This window comes from Argentina silus (assembly GCF_951799395.1).
Source record: "Argentina silus genome assembly, chromosome: X".
Lineage (NCBI taxonomy): Eukaryota > Metazoa > Chordata > Actinopteri > Argentiniformes > Argentinidae > Argentina > Argentina silus.
This window is the reverse complement of record NC_139653.1, coordinates 21,483,839-21,506,347: the sequence shown is the minus strand read 5'-3', so window position 1 is coordinate 21,506,347 and position 22,509 is coordinate 21,483,839. Positions and strand designations below refer to the sequence as shown.

Below are 22,509 nucleotides of genomic sequence, written 5' to 3'. Positions count from 1 at the left end.
AGAATTTGTGTTCTGTGCTAATTGCTAGGTTAGGTTACTGTTGGCTCAGGTGATGCATACTCTGAATGCTTAGCTTCACAAAACTCAGACACTGTATGAGAGAACAGCACCTCTTTAAAAGTACAACAATTAAGCTGTTAAGACTGAGTCTTAGGAGTGTTGCCACAGAACAAGCAAAAACACCTATTTTCTTGTGAGCATGAGCTCTTGAGGTTTAATTCCCTGGCAGAGAGGTAATTGCTACATGATCTATTACTTACGAAAACAATATCGTTTTCTATAGACATCAGTTCAACAACAACAAATGCAGAGTATTCCGAAATACATTGGTTTGTTTATGGATCCAACTACAGTGTATTCAGTCATTTTTATTCAAACAATACCTCAACCTTATCTGGCATGGAGACAAAATGCATGAGGTTTTTGGGGGTGCACACACTGACCAAAGCCAGTGTGACTGCATCAGTTCAGGACCTCTACAACAGAGGCGGCTGGAGGTAGAAATCAGAGGGCAGGCTCATTGTAATGCATGAAATGAAATATGCAATGTGTTTGATACCATTCCTCATTCCATTTATGCATTACAATGAGCCTGTCCTCCGATTTCTGCCTCAACTAGCCTCCCCTGCTATACAAGCAAATCAGTGGAGTGTCGACATAAGAACATTTAATAAACAAATAATAAACACAGAAGTTCTTCTGGCTTTGTATTTCATATATTCTTTCATATAACTCAAGTACATTTTGTTTGTACAATGATATGAAAGATAAGAGCTCTTCATTTACAGTACACTCTAATATAAACACATATACATGTACAGAGCAGCTGCCAAACACTTGACACTGGATTGCCTTTCTTGTTATATGAGGCAGGGATGTGCCCCTACTCTCTATAGGACTCGGGCAGGGGAGATCTCTCTTGCCACACATGGGACCATGGTCAAGGGTCATGGTTTCAGCTGTCCAGCTCAAAGTCTGTCTCATCGTCAAGTTCTGGACGAGGGGAGTATTTCCGACGAGAAAACTTCAGACACAGGTCATCTCCTACTTCATTCAGATCCTGCAGAACCTGCAGGCAATAATGAGAGGATATTAGAAAACATCAGATAAAGACTATAGAGAAGGAGAGAAACAGGTCCTACACTGTGTGTGTGTGAACTCAGTCTCACCTGGTCCAGCATGGCCCTGGTATGTGCTGCAGACACACAGAATCTTGCCCGTGCCTCTGCGATGGGTGTAGCCGGGAATCCTACCACCACCACACCAATCTTCCTCTTCAGCATGGCACGGGAGAAAGCCCTGAAGAACAGACAGACACCCCAACTATTACAGAGGGACAATTGGTGCACCCTGACTTTGTAGCACAGGACTGAGTGGGTTATCTTCTTTGTTTGAATGGTTAAAGGTTATGTAAACATTATGTCAGCAGGCATTGGAAAATCTTTCTCTATTATTTGTTTTTGAGGCAGTAACTGGACTGGAGCAGGCGATGGTCAGTACGAAGAGCCAAAGTCTCAGTTTCAAATCTTATCCAAGCTAACCCTATAACACAACTGCATGACGACTCCACAAGGCTCCATCAATTTGCAGCCTTGCATATCTGCCTCAGGACCTAGTAAAACTACCTGTTATCTCTCCTCTCTCAGGAAAGAGAGAAATACTTTGTGAATATAGCAGCTGTGAGCAGACGTATAAACAGAGAGAGACGGAAAGTGAAGGAGGCGGCTAGTGAGGGATAAAGAAAGAGGCGAGTAGATCAACAGGAAAATAGAGAGTGGACAGAGCGGAGTGGGGAGAGACGGCCTCTAGATTGTTTTTCACTGGGGGCTAAGACTGCAGCAAAGCCAGGGCATAGTGGAAGCTTAGTTAAAAAGGCCTCACAGCTGCCAGGCCCTTTGTTAGCCTGCCAGAAGGCTGTTATCTTTGGAAGCGTCTGAAGCGGCTGTGTGTGGATGAGCCTCACATGGCACATTTTTTACACTGATTCATGGAGCATCTGGAACATCTAACATGGCCGCCATCCAAAGTCATTCTGCGAAGATACATATTGATCATCTTGTGATGTCCAGTGAGCTTGCAGAGACAAATGTATTGTCACTAATTGTTATTGCTCAATCAGTGTAAACAGGGTGGTGGAGAGTAGACCATAGTGTCTTAGTAAACATTTTTAACAGAAAAATAAAACTGTATGTCCCCAGAAAGCAATATAAATGAGAAACAAACATAATGCATCCAAACAGACAAGTGGACAGAGCCAGTCTCTCAAGTTCTAATCTTTGTGTAGGGTCACTAGTTGAAGGTCCTTGGTCATGGCCTAGGGTCCTCATACTTACACCACTTTGCCAGGCATGTAGAGCAATATGGGGACCACAGGGGAGTCGTCACTGCCATAGATGATGAATCCCATCTCCTGTAGTCCACTTCTAAAGTACCTGGTGTTCTCTGCTAACTGCTGAACCCTGGCTTTGCCTACAATGGGAGAAAAGGAAGCTGGTTTACATATGAAGTATTACTGTTACTTACTTGTTATTTTAGCTTGTGTGTGTCCACTCTATTCCAACTATTGGAGAGAAATGTATGTTACATCAGAGCCTGAGGCATGCACAGTGAGATCTAACAGCAGAGCTGAGCAGAGCACAGTGTGTCAAATTCCATACAGGGTACTACTGACAGCACTGGAGCCACAAAGAGATAGATTAAAAACGTCTCTATAGATCCTAAATTATTTGTGTCAGCCAAGGCAACAGGTTTAAACCCTGTAATGAGTACCCTGCCATATGGCCAGCTAACATAAACCATCTCAGAGAAAGAGAGAGAGTATAAGAGATGTCATGGTGGCAATGACAAGGTCTGCTTGTTCTGGTAAAGTGTGGCAGAGAGACATATGAGATACTATACAGCTCCTAGTCTAGACCAGGGGGACCCATGCCTAGGAGAGACATCCACAGTGCGATGTCCCCTGAAAGAGCATCTACTGTTGTGTGATGTCCCCTGGAGAGGCCTGTGCCTCCATCTGGGCCATTCTTTCCTCCACTGTGGACTTGTCCATGATTACAGTTGCTGCAGTAGCAGATGTTTCCATTTTGTTGGCCTGACGGCCTGGTGTACGCACTCACGTATTGCCAAGTCTATACGGCTCGCAAATAGGATACGATGGATTTTGCACAAAAAGCCTGACCATGGATTGCCTCTGGAGCGTGGCCATGGGTGAAACCCAATACAAACAGTGCTTAAGTATCATGTCCATTTCACATAAATATAATCTGAGACAAATCAATAGCAGCACACAGGGCCTGGTCTCCTGACCCCCTGAGCTCCCTAATGATGTGGAGTAGGGAGCCAGGCAGCTCCATTGCAGCAGTGTTTGGCACAACCAGCCTTGGAAGCACACAAACTGTTTCCCTCTGATTACCTGGGAAAAGATTGGCAACTTTTTCAAAGGAGTGTGAGAGAGCTGTTTAAACCTCCTTATCTCAGCAGAAAGCAAAAGCAAACACTTCAACATATGCCAAAAGCCTGAGCCCCATTTTGTAAACCGCTCCTTAACTACAGTAGAAGGCAGAGGTCAGGGGATTTTTGCAATATGCTGGAGCAGGACCTTAGGTTTACCAGCACTTGAGGTTGTGATGGCTGTTCAGATGGTCTTTCTGTATTCTACTTCATCATGCAACCACCACACGTACAGTAGACAGCAGTACAGTTCAGTTAGAGACAGAACAGTTACACAACAAAATAAATATACAAGAACATAAGATAATAGCAAAAACATATTAAACATATGAACATATTATTAAAATAATAATACAATAAAAAAGGTATGAGTACTAATAATAAAGAAATGAATAAAAATAATTAAATAAAATAATTCAAAAGAGTAATTTATTGTCAAGCCACGAATACAAGACACAAATACTTTTTAAACACCATTTACATTCATATTGTTATGCACAGTTGAGTTAAATTAGTTCTTTAGAAAGAGGATAGGCCCTGTGATAAAAATATATTGTATCTGTTTTTTAAAGCTAAACTTGTTTTTTGTCTGAGCAACCTCTGGTGGCAGAGTATTCCATGATGGCATGGCTCTATACTGACGCAATAAATCAGTTTTTGGTTTGGGTCCAAAACCACCGTCTGTTTGAAGTGTATCAAATAGATTATACAAGTGGACAGAACTTTTTTTTTTATCAAAAAGACTAGAAGAGAAGTAGTCAATCTCTCCTCAACCCCAAGCAAGGAAAGACTATCAAGCATATTGTTGATATTAGTTCTGTGTGTGCAGTTAAGGGCAAGGTGTGCTGCTCTGTTTTGAGCCAACTGCAGCTTTGCTAGGTCAATGCTGTTGTTTTTAGATGTATTTAAGAACAGTTTATTGTTAATCACCCATTCGGATACGGACTAACTCTGTATTAAGAGTCTCAGTGAGCTCACTGGCTGTAGGTGATGATATATAGTGTGGAATTATAGCATATATAGTTATTATAGCATGAGAGATACCGCATATCTGATGTTAGAGAAGCTTCCATTGAAGAAAACTCTCTGGGTTCTATTAAATAAATAGTTGGCCTGTTGTTTAAGTTGAAGTATTGTTGCCTATTGCAAACCACATAACCAAATATAGTTTGTGTGATATATAGATTGACTGTGGCTGACAAATCTAGAAATCACCTCCAGTATGTGTACAGATAAATTGACCTCTCAATCCACAGCATTCTTCTGTAACCTCATAATGGCCACTGAGAAGAGATGTTCAACACCACCCTTCCCAGACGTCTTGGAAGAGTGCACACGGCTAGCTGTGCTCCCTCCTCTCTGTCAAACAGGTCAGAACTGATTTCCTCACAACAAACAGCTGTTTTCCTGGGATACGTCAAAGTATTTCTCCTCTCAGACCCGGAGTAGAGCAAGTCATCACTGCACACTGTAAGCCCTGGCTCTGACCTTTCACACTTCTATACACTGCTGGACATGTCCCGTTAACCTCCATACTGACTTATAGAGTACAATCAACATGAGTATACAATATTACATAAATGTGGCTTTTTACTATTTTTACTATAATATGTCAGTATGGAAATTAACGAAATGAACTCCTCTCCAAGACCATGTGCACACTACATTTCCTAGCATGTGGCACACACTCCCTTAACTCCAAAAGGACATACCTCAGTAAAACTGTGCCTTCCATATGAGAGCTAGACAGGTAATGAATGCACTGCCTCAGTGTCTGAAGCCATTACAGCAGAGACTGTTCAGAGACACAGGTCTCCTCCTTGCGCATGTGAAACTGATTTCCCCCCACGGCAGGGTCACGTGTGTAGAGGGACTGCACATCCTCTCTCCCAGAGCAGACCCCCATAATCGCTAGCACATTTTCAGACTGGTACTGTTGTTTGTCTTTCCCTGTAGTGTTGGGCTTGCCTGTAAAGCTAATTTTGGTCTGGCCCTGAGGGATGGGTTATTCCACTGTTTCTATAAAATGTCACCAGTTTTACATTTGTGAAGCAAACAACTGATGCTATTGGAGAGGATGCGGCCCACAAGGGGATGGTGGTTGAGGCATGAATATGATGGATGCTCACCTACTGTGCTTCCGTCCAGTCCCATGATGCATTTCATGGCACGGATGATCTGCTCTGTGACAGGGGGAGACATGGCAGAGGCATAGACAGCACTGTGGGAGTGGCTCCGGAGGTAGTTCACCAGCTCCTGCAAAACACACACACACACACACACACACACACACACACACACACACACACACACACACACACACACACACACACACACACACACACACACACACACACACTGAGGATGAACAAATACATTCATCCACACAGGAGAGGTGGATACATATAAAACAAAAACAGAGACACTGATGTTCAATCCTGTCCTGGTGGAAAAAAACAAGAGGAATATTGTAAGGAGAGTAGTTTTATTTTGCATAGGAAATGTTTGTAGAGACATAACAAATATTTCCATTGCTCAGCCAAGGAGCAGTCAGAAAAAGACAGATGTTTTGCATAATTGCATTAGAATTCAGCCACATGAACCTTCTCTTGAGGTTTTCCAGTTTTGCAATGGATGATTATAATCAAAAACTGCTTATTGTGTGTTAACACAACACATTATTTTCATTCCATCAGGTATGTATGGAGTTTGATCATGCAGCTATCCAAATGTACCACTAGAGAGTGCTCATAGACTGTTAACACCTGAGAGGCAATTAAAACTACTCTAAACCATAAACTGTTTCTCTATTTAATTTCTTCATCAGTCAAGCTGTGGATGCAAACTGTGAATACGAGGGCTTGTCCTGGTATGAATACTGAAGGCGTCAATGGACTTATTTGAGAAAGACCATGCCTAATGGTGAAGTGAGCCAGGTTCGGGACTGTCATGGTCATTATTCCTAAATGTCAGCAGTAGATTAACTCAGCTATCAGTTGACAAGTACAGAGCAGCATACAGGAAACTGGGCTGATTTGGTCCCTAAAGCATGTGTGTGTCTGTGGTCTAGGACTGGAACTATGATCGTCTGCCAGTCAGGGGTGATGACAGGGAGCCGGAGATGCTGTCTGGCCATTTCCACCCTTTGCCATCTGTCTCCACCGGGTGGCAGCGGCATCCTCAGACAGATGTGAGGAAAGAGATTTAGGGGGAAATACTCAAACCCAGGAAAAGAACCCTGAAACAACCAAACATCTGTTTTCATTTATGGCTGGGGATTCTCACAGCTTTAGGGCTTCGCAGGCTTTTGCTACGACAGAGGTAAACTGGTTAAGAGAACATGTTTGAAATCCGTCCCACAGCTGGGAAGTAGAGCATGGACAAGTGAAGGTGTCTATCCTCTCAAACTCAGCCTCCTAGCAACTGAAGAGATGACCACCTGCCACATGCACACACGGGCCATCCCTCATAGATAAAGGGTTCTCTTCACAAGGCTGAACTGAATTATAAGGAGTTTGGAGTCTATTCATTGCTACTTGCTACTTATTTCTGGCAAGCTTATAAAATACCCATTATATCACTGCTTTCCAGAACACATCTGTCTAAACTTTTGTTGCTCAACCTGAATCTATTTAATGTAGGATTCAGGGATTTCGCCACAACAACAATAAACTCTAATCAAAAGGCTTTCTCTCTTATCCTCCCAGTAGTTCACTATACCCAGCTTTTAAAGGAGGCAGCATGTTATTACTTCAAACATTACCATGCTTGTTAAAGGTCTGTGAAATCTGGAGCGCAGTTCCAATGTTCTCCACAAGAAGGGGCTGGCGCACTGCCAGCTTTACCTTCTTAAGATTGAATAGTGGTTGGCCAACATGAAGCAAGGAAGGGCTTACCCCTCTTTTTTAATCAACTTTAGTAGTTATGTACTAAAGTGACATTTTTAATGGAGTCATAAGGAGTTACAAAGGCTCTGCGACACAGAGTTGGGAACATCTGTTGGACACATGGGGGTTATGGGGGAGATGGGGACTGGTTGAGACTCCACCCATCTTTACAGGATGAGGCTGAGAAGACCGAGGCCAAATAGCAGAGATACCTGCCTGACTGGAGAAACTTGCCTGACTGGACATACAAAATAGTAGCTCACTACTATTTTGTATGTCCAGTCAGGCAAGTTTCTCCAGTCAGACAGGTATCTCTGCTTTAGAATAGAGTAGAAGAGGGTGTTAACCTGAGGTGAGTAGGTCCATCTGTGACATAGAAGATTTAAACGTACACCTGTACTACAGTACTGCATCAACAAACTGGTTCTATCTGTTGCTATCTAAGACAGCAGGAATAATAGAATACATGTGATAGCTGTATGGGGAGATGTAGAACAGAGATACAGTATATGGCGTGCAAATAAAGTAATAAGAACAGGGGTTAAAAAGTGCTTGAATACCCTCATACCTTGTTCCCTGCGATGTAGCCGCCAGCTGCCCCAAAGCTCTTAGTGAAGGTGCCCATCATCACATCAATGTCAGTCGGGTCCAGACCAAAGAGCTCTGTCACGCCCCTCCCTGTAGGGCCCACAGCACCAATACTGTGGGCCTCATCCAGGTACAGGTAGGCTTTATACTTCTTTTTGAGAGCCACGATCTCAGGCAGACGCACCACAGAGCCTTCCATACTAGAGTGGGGAAGCATGATGCAGAAACACATATTGAATCTTACATGCAATACAGGAGCAGACAGTGACACATTTTAGCATGTAAAAGTTCATTAAGTACATGAAAACATAGACACACAGTCCCCACACTGTTAAAGGCACTGCACACGTACATAGATTACATTACATAACCTCACATGCCCTATCACCCAAGAATCCTCAAAGGCCCACCCCCCTATTTTCCTCCCACCTCTCCCGCTCCATTCCTTCCATCCAAGGCAGCCCTTTTAAGGGCAGAGGTAAGCAGAATGTGCGTATTGCTGGGGAGGGTGCATTCCCAGACCTGCTATTCCAGCTTTGATGGAGCACCTCTACACTTCATGTAAACCAAATGACACCAGACAGGGCTACTTTAAGACTTATGTGGACTTCAAAGAAGGGGACTGATCCCTCCGCTCTTTATCCAGGCCTTTTGATGTTCCTGGAGAGGGGGTGTGGACCGGAGCATAGTTCTTGACTTCAAGACTGTACCTATACCCCATCTCTAATTTGTTGGAAATCTTCTCATTAGAGCAGCTTTGCAGATAATGATTTAAAGTAATCTTAATCAACAAATGTATTTAGGTAGAACTAAATTGTTAAATTAATTGAAATTGATGACCACATTAAACACTTTAATAGGTACAGTAATTAGTTGATAAGACTTCAACATGATCCTTATACTCACAGACCAATATTCTGATTGGTATTGTAGGGCATATCTGCCCAAAAAATAGCATAGATATAATCAGAAATCTAGATTGAAAGAAGAGAGATTCAATGGGAGGATGGGAGAGAAGAGAAACAGAAAAAAAATAATGAAAGAAAAGAAAGGGACAGCAAAAAGGAGTTTGTGGATGAGCAATAGAGGGAGGGAGGGGGAGAAAGGGATGCAGGTATAGCAGAGTCAATCTCTGTGGCTCCATTTGGCTGTGATTTGTGGCAAGTGAGCAGGTGGAGAGGGTCATAGAGGCTCCGGATTGCTCTCTGCCAGGAGGGAGACAAAATCTCCCTCCTCCAGTAATCAAACAGTACCAGACCCCCAAAGCACTTACAGTACACTCCTCTCCCTGCAGAAACATCTCTCTCCCACAATCACACGCCCACACAAAAAAACACACGTGCACCCACACACACGCGCTCTCACACACACACACACACACACACACACACACACACACACACACACACACACACACACACACACACACACACACATACACACACACCTAATTATTCTATGATACAGAGGGAAGCACTGAAAATGGAGGCTACTACAGAGGCTGATACACAGGCAGAGCACTCCTCAGGTTACAAAAAAGATTCCTGACTGAGAGGGCTCTGAGCCCTGGCACCGCAAAAATCTGCTAAAGAGCACCTATAACCCTGTGGTTAGAGAGATTGATTAAACAGATAGTGGCTCGAGTCATGCTGTAGAAGCTGCAGCTGACCTGTAGATGCCCTCCACCATGATGAGGATCTTCTTCCAGGGCCTGTGGGTACGAGGCTGCCCAGAACATACAGCTTCTTTCAGTAGTCTCTCCAGGCTCTGCATGTCTAAGACACACACACACACACACACACACACAGAGCCTGAAGATCCAGAAAGCACAACAAAGCACCATACTGGAAACAGTTGATTTACAGAAGTGTTACAAATAATACTTCACATGATAATATATACTGTATTTATAACATAAAAAAACACACAAATCTGCTCAGAAAGATTATCCACAGTCTAGAAACACACAAGCACACCCATAGAGCAGGGCAGTGTACAGAGTACACAAAGCACTGCTATATCCGCCAGCAACACCTTCTACAAACAGGAAATACCAAAGCAGCATGTGGCTAATGAACACCTGTAATCTCTAGCAGATAGGATTACCAACTGATCTTAAAGTACATTGGCTAGAGTAAAGGTCTTTGGAGTGGGGAGTGGCTCAGAGGGGAAACATGAATAAATAAATAATATAGATTTATATATCGACATTTACAATACAATACAACACTATGCCCGTACTTAGGGTTTGACGAAACAAAAAATTTTTGCAGATGGCAAAATACTGCAGTAGATGGCAGTATTGAATAACAAAGTATTCATGGGAGGAAAATGCATTCTGACGAGATTCTGTACATATGATGTAGAGGTGTATGAGATGATACTCTGATAAAACCAAACACTGAAAACAAGCACTTTTATAATCTCATGTCATATTAAACCAAACAGCAAATAAAAAAACATTGTTAATTCCACACATACTTTCATCCTGGGATGTAATTCAAAATGAGGCGTTAATTTCAATGAGAGTCAGTGATTTCAGATATAAGACCTGATTGCAGATCAGATGATTGTCATTGCATCAGACTAGGTTGTGTGTCAAAGTTTATGAACAAGACAGGAACTTATGTTTTGTTAAAATCTGTTCTTTCGAGTTAAACAGTAGGGAAACACAAAGACGTTTAATGTGAACTGTCTTTTTAATTGAATAAACTGGCCTCTCCCAGAATAAACATTGCCAGTACAATAGCAAGTTATCTCTTATTCTTCATTACAATCACTGCTTTTATGTAGACCTTTTAGCCAAATCTATATGCAGCATCTTTCACAGAGAGAGGCCAAGAAAATGTCAGACAGGTCTTAGAGACTGTGGCCTGTTTCTCTCCCTATACTATGCTCTCTCAGTAGTGTCCAACATGTTAAGTCGCTCTCTGGCCTGGAATTCCAAGTCTACCCACCTCAAACCTGCCACATACAGTATGAGGCCAGGTGGTGGGACACACAGACAAACACCTTCACAATTCCTATGGAGCATTTCAGACAGGCCTAATGATGTGTATTGGAACATGTAAAAAGTAATGCATTGCGTTGTTAACCATGTGTTTAGTCTTTTGTCATAATGACCAGTTCAGTTATTTACAGTAGTGTGCTGGAGAAACAGAGGCTTTGTGTGTCTTTCATGAAACTGGTGCTGTAGAGTAGACTAGTGTACAGTAGCTCAATCTATTGTAGGGTTGGGCGGATATTCGATATTGTGATATTGTTCTCTTACAGACAATAGTGTGTAAAAATGCTTAAAACTCCAGATATGTGCACAACTACAAGTACAGTGCTGTACAAGTGCAGTATCATGCTGTTTTGCAAGGCAAAGCACATCTAGCAGTGAAAAAATGTCGCTTTGTTTCACCAGACTATTTACAACACCAGCCATACACTCTATGCGCTGAAGTTCAGTCATTTTTGGTCACGCTGGCATGTCTCCACCACACTTCAGAAATTAATGATATTATCATATACTGATGTTATCTAAAGCAATATTGTGAATAAGAAAATGTTGATATCGACCAACCCTAGTCTAGTGTGTGGGACATGGACAGGGAGGGGTCAGCTGGAGAGGCGCCTGAGGCCTTTCTCTCAGATGCCTGCCCTCTGGGGCCTGCTGGGAGGACCCTTAACTGACTCTGCTTGTACCTGTCAGCACACATTTGCAGCCATCAGATATGTTTACACGTCAGATATGCTCACTTGTCCTGTCTCCTGTGAGAGGGAGAGATGATGTCTCAAATGCCAAAGAACTGGGCTCTGTTACGATTTAGCTGTTTGTTAGTTTTATCATTTCTTGGAAAATTCACAAGATAAAGCATATGTCTGAAATATGAAAGTTAGTTTAAAATATTTGTGTTGCTTGATGTTGCGATATGTGAAGTGCTTCACCAATGTCAAGAAAACTATTTTCAACTTACAGGAAGGGAACATCTATTAAAGAAAAATAATCATAACTGTTAATAATCAGTAACTGTTATGTATTAAGTAGTCTTTATCATTTAGTCACCCTACTTATCTCAACCACGTTTCTATCCTAAATCATCTGCACACACATACTGTACATCTTGCTTGTATGAGTATCTGCAAAGGACATCTACCTGTTGCTTTGACCATGCCTGACAAGAACTCAGAGAGCACAAAGCAGTGTTTGGGCAGAGGAGTTGAAAGAGAGGCAGTATCTCAAATCGACTTACTGTTGTGCTTGTACACTCGGATGGTTGCCCCAGACAACCTGGCTCCCAAGATGAGAGATGTGTGATTCAGCTCGTCACTCAGGATCAGGCAACCCTGTAAACCAGCACAAGCCCAGAGTTACATCAATAGATAATCAACAACTCTACCAATAAACAAATGAGAGACTTTTAAGCATCACTTATAGGGTTGCCAACTCGCATGCATTGACCGTGACTCTCACAATTTGGACCACCCTCTCAGGGTCTCACACCATCAAGTCAAATCTCACTCATTTACCATGATACTCACAATCCAAAATACACTATCATTCATTAAATTTGTGAGTGAATTAGAAAAGCATTTTAAGGACTAGTACCTACATGAAGGCACTACATCTGAGGTGTATGATCTGATTGATAATGATAGTAACATATTTTAGCTATTTGTTCTGCCACTACTGATCATGGGCCAAGCAACATACCTACAATTGCTTGAAATTTATGAGGCAACAAAAATTTTGGGGGAGGACTTCCAGAACCCCCGACAGGGTTTTTGGTACACGCAAATAACATCAACAAATCTCAATCTCACCCACTTCTGAAAGTTGGCAACCCTGCCTTCAGTCTCAATACAGCCATATTCAACATCACTCCTCTGCCCTGTTCCTATTGTTCCTTAAGTTTCATGCTGCAGCCTGGTCTATATATTATCTATTGATGTAACTCACAGATCTGACAGGAGGGAGCAGAAGCATTTGCCTTCATTAGACTGTATGGTTTAGACTGACAGTGTCTCAGTGGCAGGGCCACATAGAGTATCTTGGCTTGGGGGCCATTTGGCCTGTGTATACCAGCAGCTGTCACATTGGCTCTACCCAGCCAACCCTTGCCTGGTAAAGCCAGCCCCTGTGGACAGCATCAGCAGACCTGACCAGACCCCCATACAAGCTAGTCCCTCCAGGGGAGTCAGGGCCCTCAACGCTGGCTTGTGGGGCTACTGCACCACTTGAGCTGCATAAATGACCCCATCCTCGTCACTTATACCCAAACCCCAGGCCACCTCCCCCTACTCCCGTCCAGTCCAATCAGTGACATCCATGCTCTGTTTTGCCGATGGTAACCCCTAGCGTCCGTATTAGCTAGGTTAGTGTGCCAACTAAACAGGGCATGGGGTAATCATAGCCTTCAGTGGTGCTTCCCTGTCTATGCCTTTGACTGTTGTTGACTACTGCACTTTATGTATGGCCACAGGCAGCCTCCTCCTGGCTACTGTTATGTTTAATTAGGATTTTAATTAACAGGGGTTCGAGGGGGGTTGCTAGTTATTGTGTTTAGTTGACTGTTATTCTGTGTTATTGTATTTAATTTGGGCCACGTGTAGGAGAGGAACAAATACTAAGATAATTGGATTAATTTGATCTAGGCTGTGAAACACAATCCCACAGAGCTGGACTTTGAGACGATCATGAAAGTGAGTGAGTTTAAGACACACCTTGCCAACTAGTGCTGGGATGTTCATAGAGTTGGTGGCAAAGCCCATCCCAAGGATCATGGAGGATTCTACACCAAGGAAGGTGGCAACAAGCTGCTCCAACTCCTCATGGATGCCCAGGTTACCTGAGAGAAACAACAACAATAACAGTCATTAAAAAGACAATGAATGACTACACTCCATTAGCTGCTACCAAGAGTGATCTCTCTGATCACAATGTGTTTTAGCATAATGTTCTTAAGTTGACCAGGTGTTTTGAATGAGGTGAATGACAGTTCACTAAGAGCAGAAAAAAGGAGCAACAGGGTTGATGCTTCATACCAGCATCTTGACATCCCATGATAGAGGTAATTTACTTGCTCACTGACTTTCTAGGTAGCCATAAAATGAAAAAGGTGAAACAATCCTTAACATCACCAGAAATATGTAGGGTTGATACAAGCTCAACAAACAGCTTCACAGCACAATTTCAGACCAAGGTAGTTGGCTATAACCCAATCTGACACGTATGACATAGAATTCATTTTGAAAATTGATCAAATTGTAATTTGCTCCCGACATAGTGTTTTCCTATTTTGTGCAATAAAGCTGGGGGTTTCTGCCATCTCTGGGGTGCTTTCAGCCATGTCCTCCAATCCAGCTGATAAAAAAGAATTGCTAGTCTAATTGTGAGCCACAGGGAAAAAAACAGGCACTGAAAGGTTCCTGTGGCTGAGGGCAATGGTATATTACCAGCTGCAATACATTAGACTGTTGATGAGTCCACACTAAACTCAGACAAAACAGATCTCACAACAGACAATTCAGTGAAATACTGTCATATTACAGTTTAACCGTATCAAAATTAATGGATGACGAAGTAACCACTGGCTTGCCATGTGAGGTGTGACATTGCTGCAGCAACTTGGTGATATGACTCCATCACCTACACATAACCAGTGCATACACTAACATATCTATGAGTTTAGAATTGGATTGAAATTTGAAAAATACAGAGAACATACATTGGAGGCCTCATACAGATTCAATGTTTTAGGCAGGAAGGCAGGAGCTATCTGGTATTGAGCGGTGTGTATAAGAACATAATGCATTAAAGCAGCTCTCCCTTTATGGCCTTCTGTGTTTTAACATCAGGCTCTGGTCCAAAGCCCCCACCGGCACATGGCACGTGGTCTCATTTACTCAGCAGTGACCTCACAAACCTGCTTCCTGATTTGTATGCTGCCCTCATATGGATTCTTTAGTTCTGGATGGTCTCAGGTGCACCAGAGTCACCTATGTTACCTGGAATCAAGTGTGAATTATGTGACCACAGTTGCCTGATTAAATGTGTCAACTGTCCCCTAGGTTACAACTACCTCCCAACCGAGTAATCATCTCTTGTTCACCAGAAAGCCAAGTCACTATTTCACCTTGGCAACATGGCCCTCCTCCAAGGTGGACAACCAATGACAAGTCCCAGCACTCACAGGAAGCAATAAAGGGGTATTGGCAAACCTTTAGAGCTAACTGTTATCTTTTATTGAACACATGTCTAAGTCTTCAAAGCTTTAAGCATCAGATAGCCAAGTAGAGTTAATCATCTATCACTGACCTTGCATTTGTGATCATCTATAAAGACCAATAAAGAGTTTATATCCATTTTACATATAAAAATGACATAAAATCACTGTGCTATTGTCATTGTGCTATGGTACTGTATAGGTTACCTATTGATTCCAATTCATTTTCTGTTAAGGGGATAGTTCACCAAATTTCTAAATCCTTTTTAAGGTTTAAAGCAAAATACCATGGAATTAGTTTTTAAACATACTAATTAGAAATAACATTTTAATTATTTAAAATTAGAAATTCTTTAAAAAATGTTTTAAGAAAATAATAATTCCCACAGGTTTGGAATTGCTGGGTTAGCATTTTGAACCAAAAACCAATGGAAGTCCATTGTACCTAAATTAGTATGTCTGAAATGTCATGCACAAATTCTCTGAAAAGACTCAATGACATTATTGAAATTACTTAAATTTGAATACGCTAATTTAGGTATCATTGACTTCCATTGGTTTCTGGCTCAAAATGCTAACTGTGGTTAGTTACAGTGCCCAGATAAACAGAACCAACATGTAGATTGAAGTCTGTCCTTGTCCATACACTCCTTTCAGGATAAGGAACCAAATATGTGATTTAGTAAATTTGGGTGAACTCTCTCTTTAATCATTGTGTGAAAAGTAGGAAATGGTACACATTAGGCTACATATTGATAGAGTTTGATGAATGATTGACACAGCTGGTATTTTAAACATCCAAACATACCCAAGGTAAATCGAGCCAACTGATATCCTACTAAAGTTGGTTAAGAGTGTGACTACAGTAAGCAAGTACCTACAATGTCGAGAGTGATATCAAATCCAATCAATGAACAGAGGATGATAAAGTATGCCTCACTTTCTTCATCCAATGACAGAACAAACTCTACCTACAGTGAACTATCTGTTTACAATATGGCTGGCCTAAGAGTGGTATACAGATCACTGAATATGAACTTAAAACATGGGAGTTTGTGGCGTCACTCTTCAAACATCGATGCTGGGCTAATTAATAATTGATGTTTAATAAGGTCCCATGGGGGAGGCGGTTGTCATTTCTTATCTCTCAGCGAGCCAACAGAAACACATTACAAACACACCAAGAAACAGACTCGTTTTGAAAAGGAATAAACATATAAATAAATCACATAAATGAATAATGGATGGTGTGAGGGGGACTTTGTACTTGCACTCTGACAAACATCCATAAGACTAATGATCACATGCTCTTTTTATTTCTCTGGTTCCCTCTGTTCCCAGCTTTGAGGTCTGTCAAGCCTCTGAAGTGCCATAGCACTCTACACTCGCTACTCAACTCACTGTAAGAGAGATCACCTCAGTTGTTCCACTCTCAAATCAGGCACAGGCATAGCATATATAGACTAAAAACTAAAAGGGTCAACAGCAGAGACAAATAGATGCCTTTTGAGAGTTAGTTTTTGCTAATCGTGTGGTGTTTAGTGAGGTTCATCACAGCACCTGTTTAACACATATTGACCTATAAACACACAGCTGTGAACCATTCATTCAGCAACAGTCAGAATTTGAAACCTGATTGATCAGGTTTGTATCCTGTACTACAGGCATTTAGACAGCATTCTCAGAGGCTGGTTCAAAGTTGTAAGAATAGGACCCACAATCGTTCTGAGGCCATCCGCTCTTCCTCCAGATCTCCTCTGTTCTAACACTGAGAGTCAGATTGATCTGTGGCCTGTTTTAAGTTAAGAGCATTTTATAATGTTACATTACACCATGATACCATTTCAACACAGCTCAGTGTGGACCACTATGTAATGATCCCTGCTTATTGCTCAAACTGTACATAATTTAACAATGGCTGAATTATTCATACAACGTTGCAGCCCCTAGAAGATAATTAAAGATTCTGGCAGTATAATTCATGAGAAAGATAATAAATGATGGTGAGTGTGATAAAAGAGATGGAATTTCTTTACCAGTTTGATGGTTAACCTTTTCTGTATCATCACAGCACTGAACTGTATTATGGGCTCTTGTGTAAGTGTTACAGACATAAAGAATTTAAAACACCCGTAAAAATAGGAACAAACAAAAATGGTTACTGAAAATCCCTTAAATTTAGTGTGCAGTAAGTACAACACTGTTGACTTAACATAGGATGGCTTTTTTATAGGCACTTCAGTGACTCAAGTGGACACCAGTGGTTCACAGAAACAAATTGGCAAGATGTGAGCAATGTTTTTTTTTTATCTTCTGTGCCCTTTGTAAGTAATGGGACAGTGAAGCATTTGTTCTTCTTTTGGCTCTGTACTCCAAACAATTACTATGAGGTAGTAGAGATTCTCAGCTTTTATTTGAGGGTGTTTGTGTATATACTGGTTTCACCATTTAAAAATGACAACACTTTTTATACATATTCCCTTTTTCAGGGCACCAAAAGTAAATGTGACAATTGGCTTTACAGGTGTTTCTTGTAAGTCTGGTGTGTTCCGTAGGCCAAGGAAGACTTCTACAGTGGATGACCTAAGAATGCTCACTATAATTAAGAAAAACCCCAAAACAACTGCACCACAGATCTGGAACACTCTATAGGAGGCAGGTATGAAGATGTCAGAGTCTACCACCCGTAGAACACATCACCAGCCAAACTATAGATGCTTCACTGCAAGATGCAAACCACTAGTTATCCTCAAAAAGGATGGTCAAGTTACAGTATGCTAAAAAGTACCTAAATAGCCTGCAGAGGTCTGGAAAAGATAAGATGGACAGATAAGATGAATATCATCATGTACCAGTGTGATTGCAAGTGGAAAAAGGATCAGCCCAAGATTTACAGCATACCACCTCATCTGTAAAACATGGTTGTGGGGGTGTTATGCCTTGGGCATGTATAACTGTCACTAGAACTGGCCAACTTGTCTTTATACACTAGTAAAATGATTACATCATAATCAAAGTATCCCATGACAATAGAAATATCTGGAGACAAACATAGCAAGCTTGTATTTGAAGCTCCATAGGAGACTAGTACATAGTACAGTACTGTTTCAGCAATTGAGCGTGATAAAATATTTGCATATGATGTTTGAGACATGTGTACTGGTACAAGTAACATGATTAACCTCACCAATCGCTAATATAGCTGAAAAACATTTGTTGAAAATACATTTTCTAACCTGGGATGATGGGGAAAGCGAAACAGTTAACACTAGTCAATTTTATTATGGTGGAATCACGTTTGACAGCCAATATATGCATATAATGTCAGTGTTACAGCACGGCAAGCTTGTTTGGGTGTCTCCAGTGAAGTTCCAATTTACTAGCATATTTGATGATGTAACTGCTGATGGCAGCAGCAGAATGTGTACAGAAACATTGTGTGTGTTCAAGTGCAAGCAAATACCTCCAAATTCATTGGATGGAGCTTCATCATACAGTGCAGTAAGACAATGACCCCAAACATATTGGCATAGTAGGTATATTTCACTTGGGCCAAAAAGTGGAAGAGGTCTTGACTGGCCAAGTCAATCTTCAGAATTAAATCCAATTGAAGATGCATTTCATTTCCTGGTGATAAGATTTTAGGCAAAAATAGCTCAAAACAAACAACAACTGAAGATGGCTGCAGTACAGGCCTGGCAGAGCATCACCAGAAAAGATAACCAGCATCTGGTGGTGTCAATGGGTCGCAGACTTCAGGCAGTTATTACATGCAACGGGTTGTTGACCAAGTACTAAACATGAGTGCTTCATTTGGACATTATATGAATCTGTCCCATTACTTATGGTGCCCTGAAATAGGGGGACTATTTATAAAAGGTGCTGTCATTTCTAAATGGTGAAATAAATATGTACATAAATACCATCAAATAAAAGCTGAGAATCTCTCCTTTAACCTTATAGTAATTGTTTGATTTCAAATTCAAATTTTTGGAGTGCAGAGCCAAAAGAAGAAAAAATGCTTCACTTTCCCATTACTTACGCAGGGCACTGTATTTCAAGAATGACTACATAGAAAAGGAAATAAAATAAAATAATAAACACCCTGATGAAGGTCTGTTGACTGAATCTTTCCACGTAAATGTGAAATATTCATTCATTCAAAATGTGAAGTTTATTCATTAATTCTGAGAACCTGGAGCAAACTATGGTCTGCAAACTTTCTCAAACAAGAAAGACTTGAAATGTTAACCACACACTCACCCATTTCCTGTCTAGTGCTGCAGACCCCAACCCCATACTGGCGTGTTTTGTCCGCCACTGTTTTCAGGAAATCAGCGTTGTTTTCAGCAAAGCCGAGGTAGTTGTAAGAGCCCATGTTAATGACATTGTTGATTGTCTTCCCTGTTAACCTGTCAGAGGGTTATATTCACTAATCATTTTCTATGCTGTTTGTATCGATTTTCCCGCATTCATTGCTAAATTAAATTCATGATAATTTGCTGGAACTAACTATCATTCGCAATAAGTTGTAATACCTAAAAGTCCAGTTGTAGTCCTCAGACACCCTCTCCATCACGTCAAACACAGGTCCGGGCAGACTGCAAATGGGCCGGTTCCAGTTGTCTCGTACCCTCATATAGAGGTTACGTGTGTAAAAGTTCTCAAAATCTAGATAAAGTGGAACAAAATCCTGCAAACAAATGTAAACGTATGATATTGGATATCATCATTTGATATCACAGCATGACACATAAATGGCACATTACCTTGAATGTTATTGAGTAGATTGGTAAGTGGCTATGACATTGTTGTCAACTAATTGTCCATTAAAAGCTTGATAAACCCTCAGGGAGGTTACAAAATATAACAGTGAATAAAAGGCTATTTTAATCAATAGTTACAGATCACAGGGACCCTAACCCAGCGTTGTTCAAAGAGTTCCCCTAGGAATGCAACAGAGCAAGCCAGCCTAGCCAATATGGAAACATGTCATTAACCATGTTTATAAGTATATTTGATGATCACAGATTTAAGCTTCCATAAACACTATGGAGCATCTGATCCAATGAAGTCAGTATTTTTTTAGGGGCAGTGCAAAGCTCTCCCTCCCCTGAGATACAAGTAAAATGTCAAACAGATGGAGCAGACTGTACACTAATTTCAATTTCAGGTTGTCAACCTTGATGCTTAACAAAGTAGCTTTGAGACATTGTGGCTGATCAAGATGATGATCCATATAACAACACACAGGACAGCAATGCCAGGTTCAAAGGTTGTGAACACATTTGGACAGAAGTCTACACTGTAAAAAAAGACTGAAATAAAATGTCTGACTTTGTGGTAGACTATAATGCTAGTATGGGAAATCATGAGTGATTTGACTTTGTTTATGCACTTCCATTTCCCAATGCTTAGCGAGAGACATCTCTAAGGATATGCACATAGTAGGAAAAACACATTTGAATCTACTGAGAATTAATTAAGTCTTCAACAGGTACACTACATGGTGTCCTAAGTGTGTGGAGACACTTTTGTTGTTAACTATAGGCCTATGTATGTGATTTTTGGGTGAGGGGGGTGAAGTGTCTGTGTCTGTGTCTGTGTGTGTGTGTGTGTGTGTGTGTGTGTGTGTGTGTGTGTGTGTGTGTGTGTGTGTGTGTGTGTGTGTGTGTCTGTATGCGTGTGTTTATGTGGTTGGGGATAACCTTCTGTTCCTCTCTCTCCTGAGCCAGGTGGCATTTCTCAAGGCCCACAGCCCTAAGGAAGTCTCTGAAGTAGCCAAACAGGGTGACAATGCCAAATCCAAGGTATGTCATGACAGCCACATACATGGGAGCCTGCTCAAAGGACTCCGGTCCTCGCCTCCTGGAGTGTACCCCATTTCCTGTGCTGTTTCTCTAAACCACAAACAACAACAGATGTGTTTTTTTAACAGTAACCTACTATGATCTTCCAAATATCAACATATTGTTCTTATTATTTCTGATTCAAATGTAATTATTGGAACACACAGAGATCATGTAATTTTGTAAATGAGTAGCTATATTATCATTGAACATACAATGGACACAGGATGGCAACGTGTTGATCACTTAAGACTCTAGTCAGCATCTGTGCATAACATTCATTGATAATGATCAGATTAGCCTTTTACCCAAATCACATGGTGGCTCAAATCACATTACCACAAATCACATATGAATGGAAGAATATACAATTCAGGGTATGGGCCTACTCGTGTGTTTATGTTTATTTATACCTATTTCAGGACATTTACATATTGACCACTTAGGCTATGCATAAGCATAAGGCACCCGCATGTGTTTTTAGAACTTCATGCAATAGCCTACAAAACGAAACAAAACATCTGTCTAATCGAATGTTCAACATTGCATAATCGCATACATCTCAAAACTGAGTGTCTTAATTTGGTGATGGAGATGTGGTTTGTGGAAGTAAAGCCATCCTCCACGTTTGAGAGGGTCGGTTTGCGCATAACTGATCTACAAATCGTCTAAGTTAATTTCTCTGAAGGAGAGAACGATAAGTCACCTCAGGTATTCTTTCGTATGGCATTGGTGACGTTGAGTGACTAACTGCTAACTACTAACATAACACCTGCTGTAAGAAATAAACAGCGATTATGTGATCAGTGTCAGTGGAACTGCTCAGTGCCTTGCTGAGGCTGATCCTCTCGCAAATACAAAACTGACCTCCACGAGATATACCCGACGTAGGCTGTAGGCTCAGGTGTGTAGCTCTGGTAAAGGGTTTTACGTGCGGCTTGCTGACGGAAGGCTCAGCGTCAGAGAGCCACACGTACCAGAGCTACAGGTTGGGAAACACTGTCACAGGTAACCACTGACTTATGCAGGTAACCCACCGTTCTATGAGTTATAGCCAACTATGGAAACATTGATCTCGAGATAAATTAATTTTGTCCACATACATTTAATGTACGCACCATGCTAACTGGCTAAAGGTTTGACATACCTGACCCTTGTGGTATCCATTTGTCTTATAAATGCCACTTTTCGGATTGTTCTGGTTCAATTGTATTTTTAGGTTTCCGTTTGGCACAAGGGCAGCAGTTCTTGCCATTCCTGTTCAAAAGAAGGTATCGAGTCGACTGAGAAAAATTAAGGAAGTGTTTTTTTGTTCTCCTGCGTTGCACGTCAAGTATAAAACCGGTTGGGTAATTATACTACTATGACTTCCTGTGCTGCTCGAGAAAACAAGTCCACGCTTAACATCTTGTCATTCAGAGTAAAGTAATAGTGAATTATTTGAGAAGGTATAGCAACAGCTTCATTTTGACCCTCATTAAACACCTTTAACCAAAATAGTACATTTTAGCATTTCAAAACATC

General features: G+C 41.3%; 1 protein-coding gene across 1 annotated transcript; it reads right to left on the bottom strand.

Moving 5' to 3' along the window:
• Positions 1–206: 206 nt before the first annotated feature.
• On the bottom strand, positions 207–22,262 carry sptlc3 (serine palmitoyltransferase, long chain base subunit 3). Its single transcript, XM_083695734.1, has 12 exons — positions 22,133–22,262; positions 20,845–21,036; positions 19,675–19,829; positions 19,400–19,548; positions 13,635–13,759; positions 12,164–12,257; positions 9,595–9,700; positions 7,906–8,125; positions 5,580–5,706; positions 2,334–2,469; positions 1,170–1,299; positions 207–1,069 (listed from the first exon to the last, which is right to left on the bottom strand). Exons 1-12 carry the CDS (start codon positions 22,238–22,240, stop codon positions 956–958), a joined length of 1,656 nt encoding a protein of 551 aa, XP_083551860.1. The 5' UTR covers positions 22,241–22,262; the 3' UTR covers positions 207–955.
• Positions 22,263–22,509: the final 247 nt, after the last annotated feature.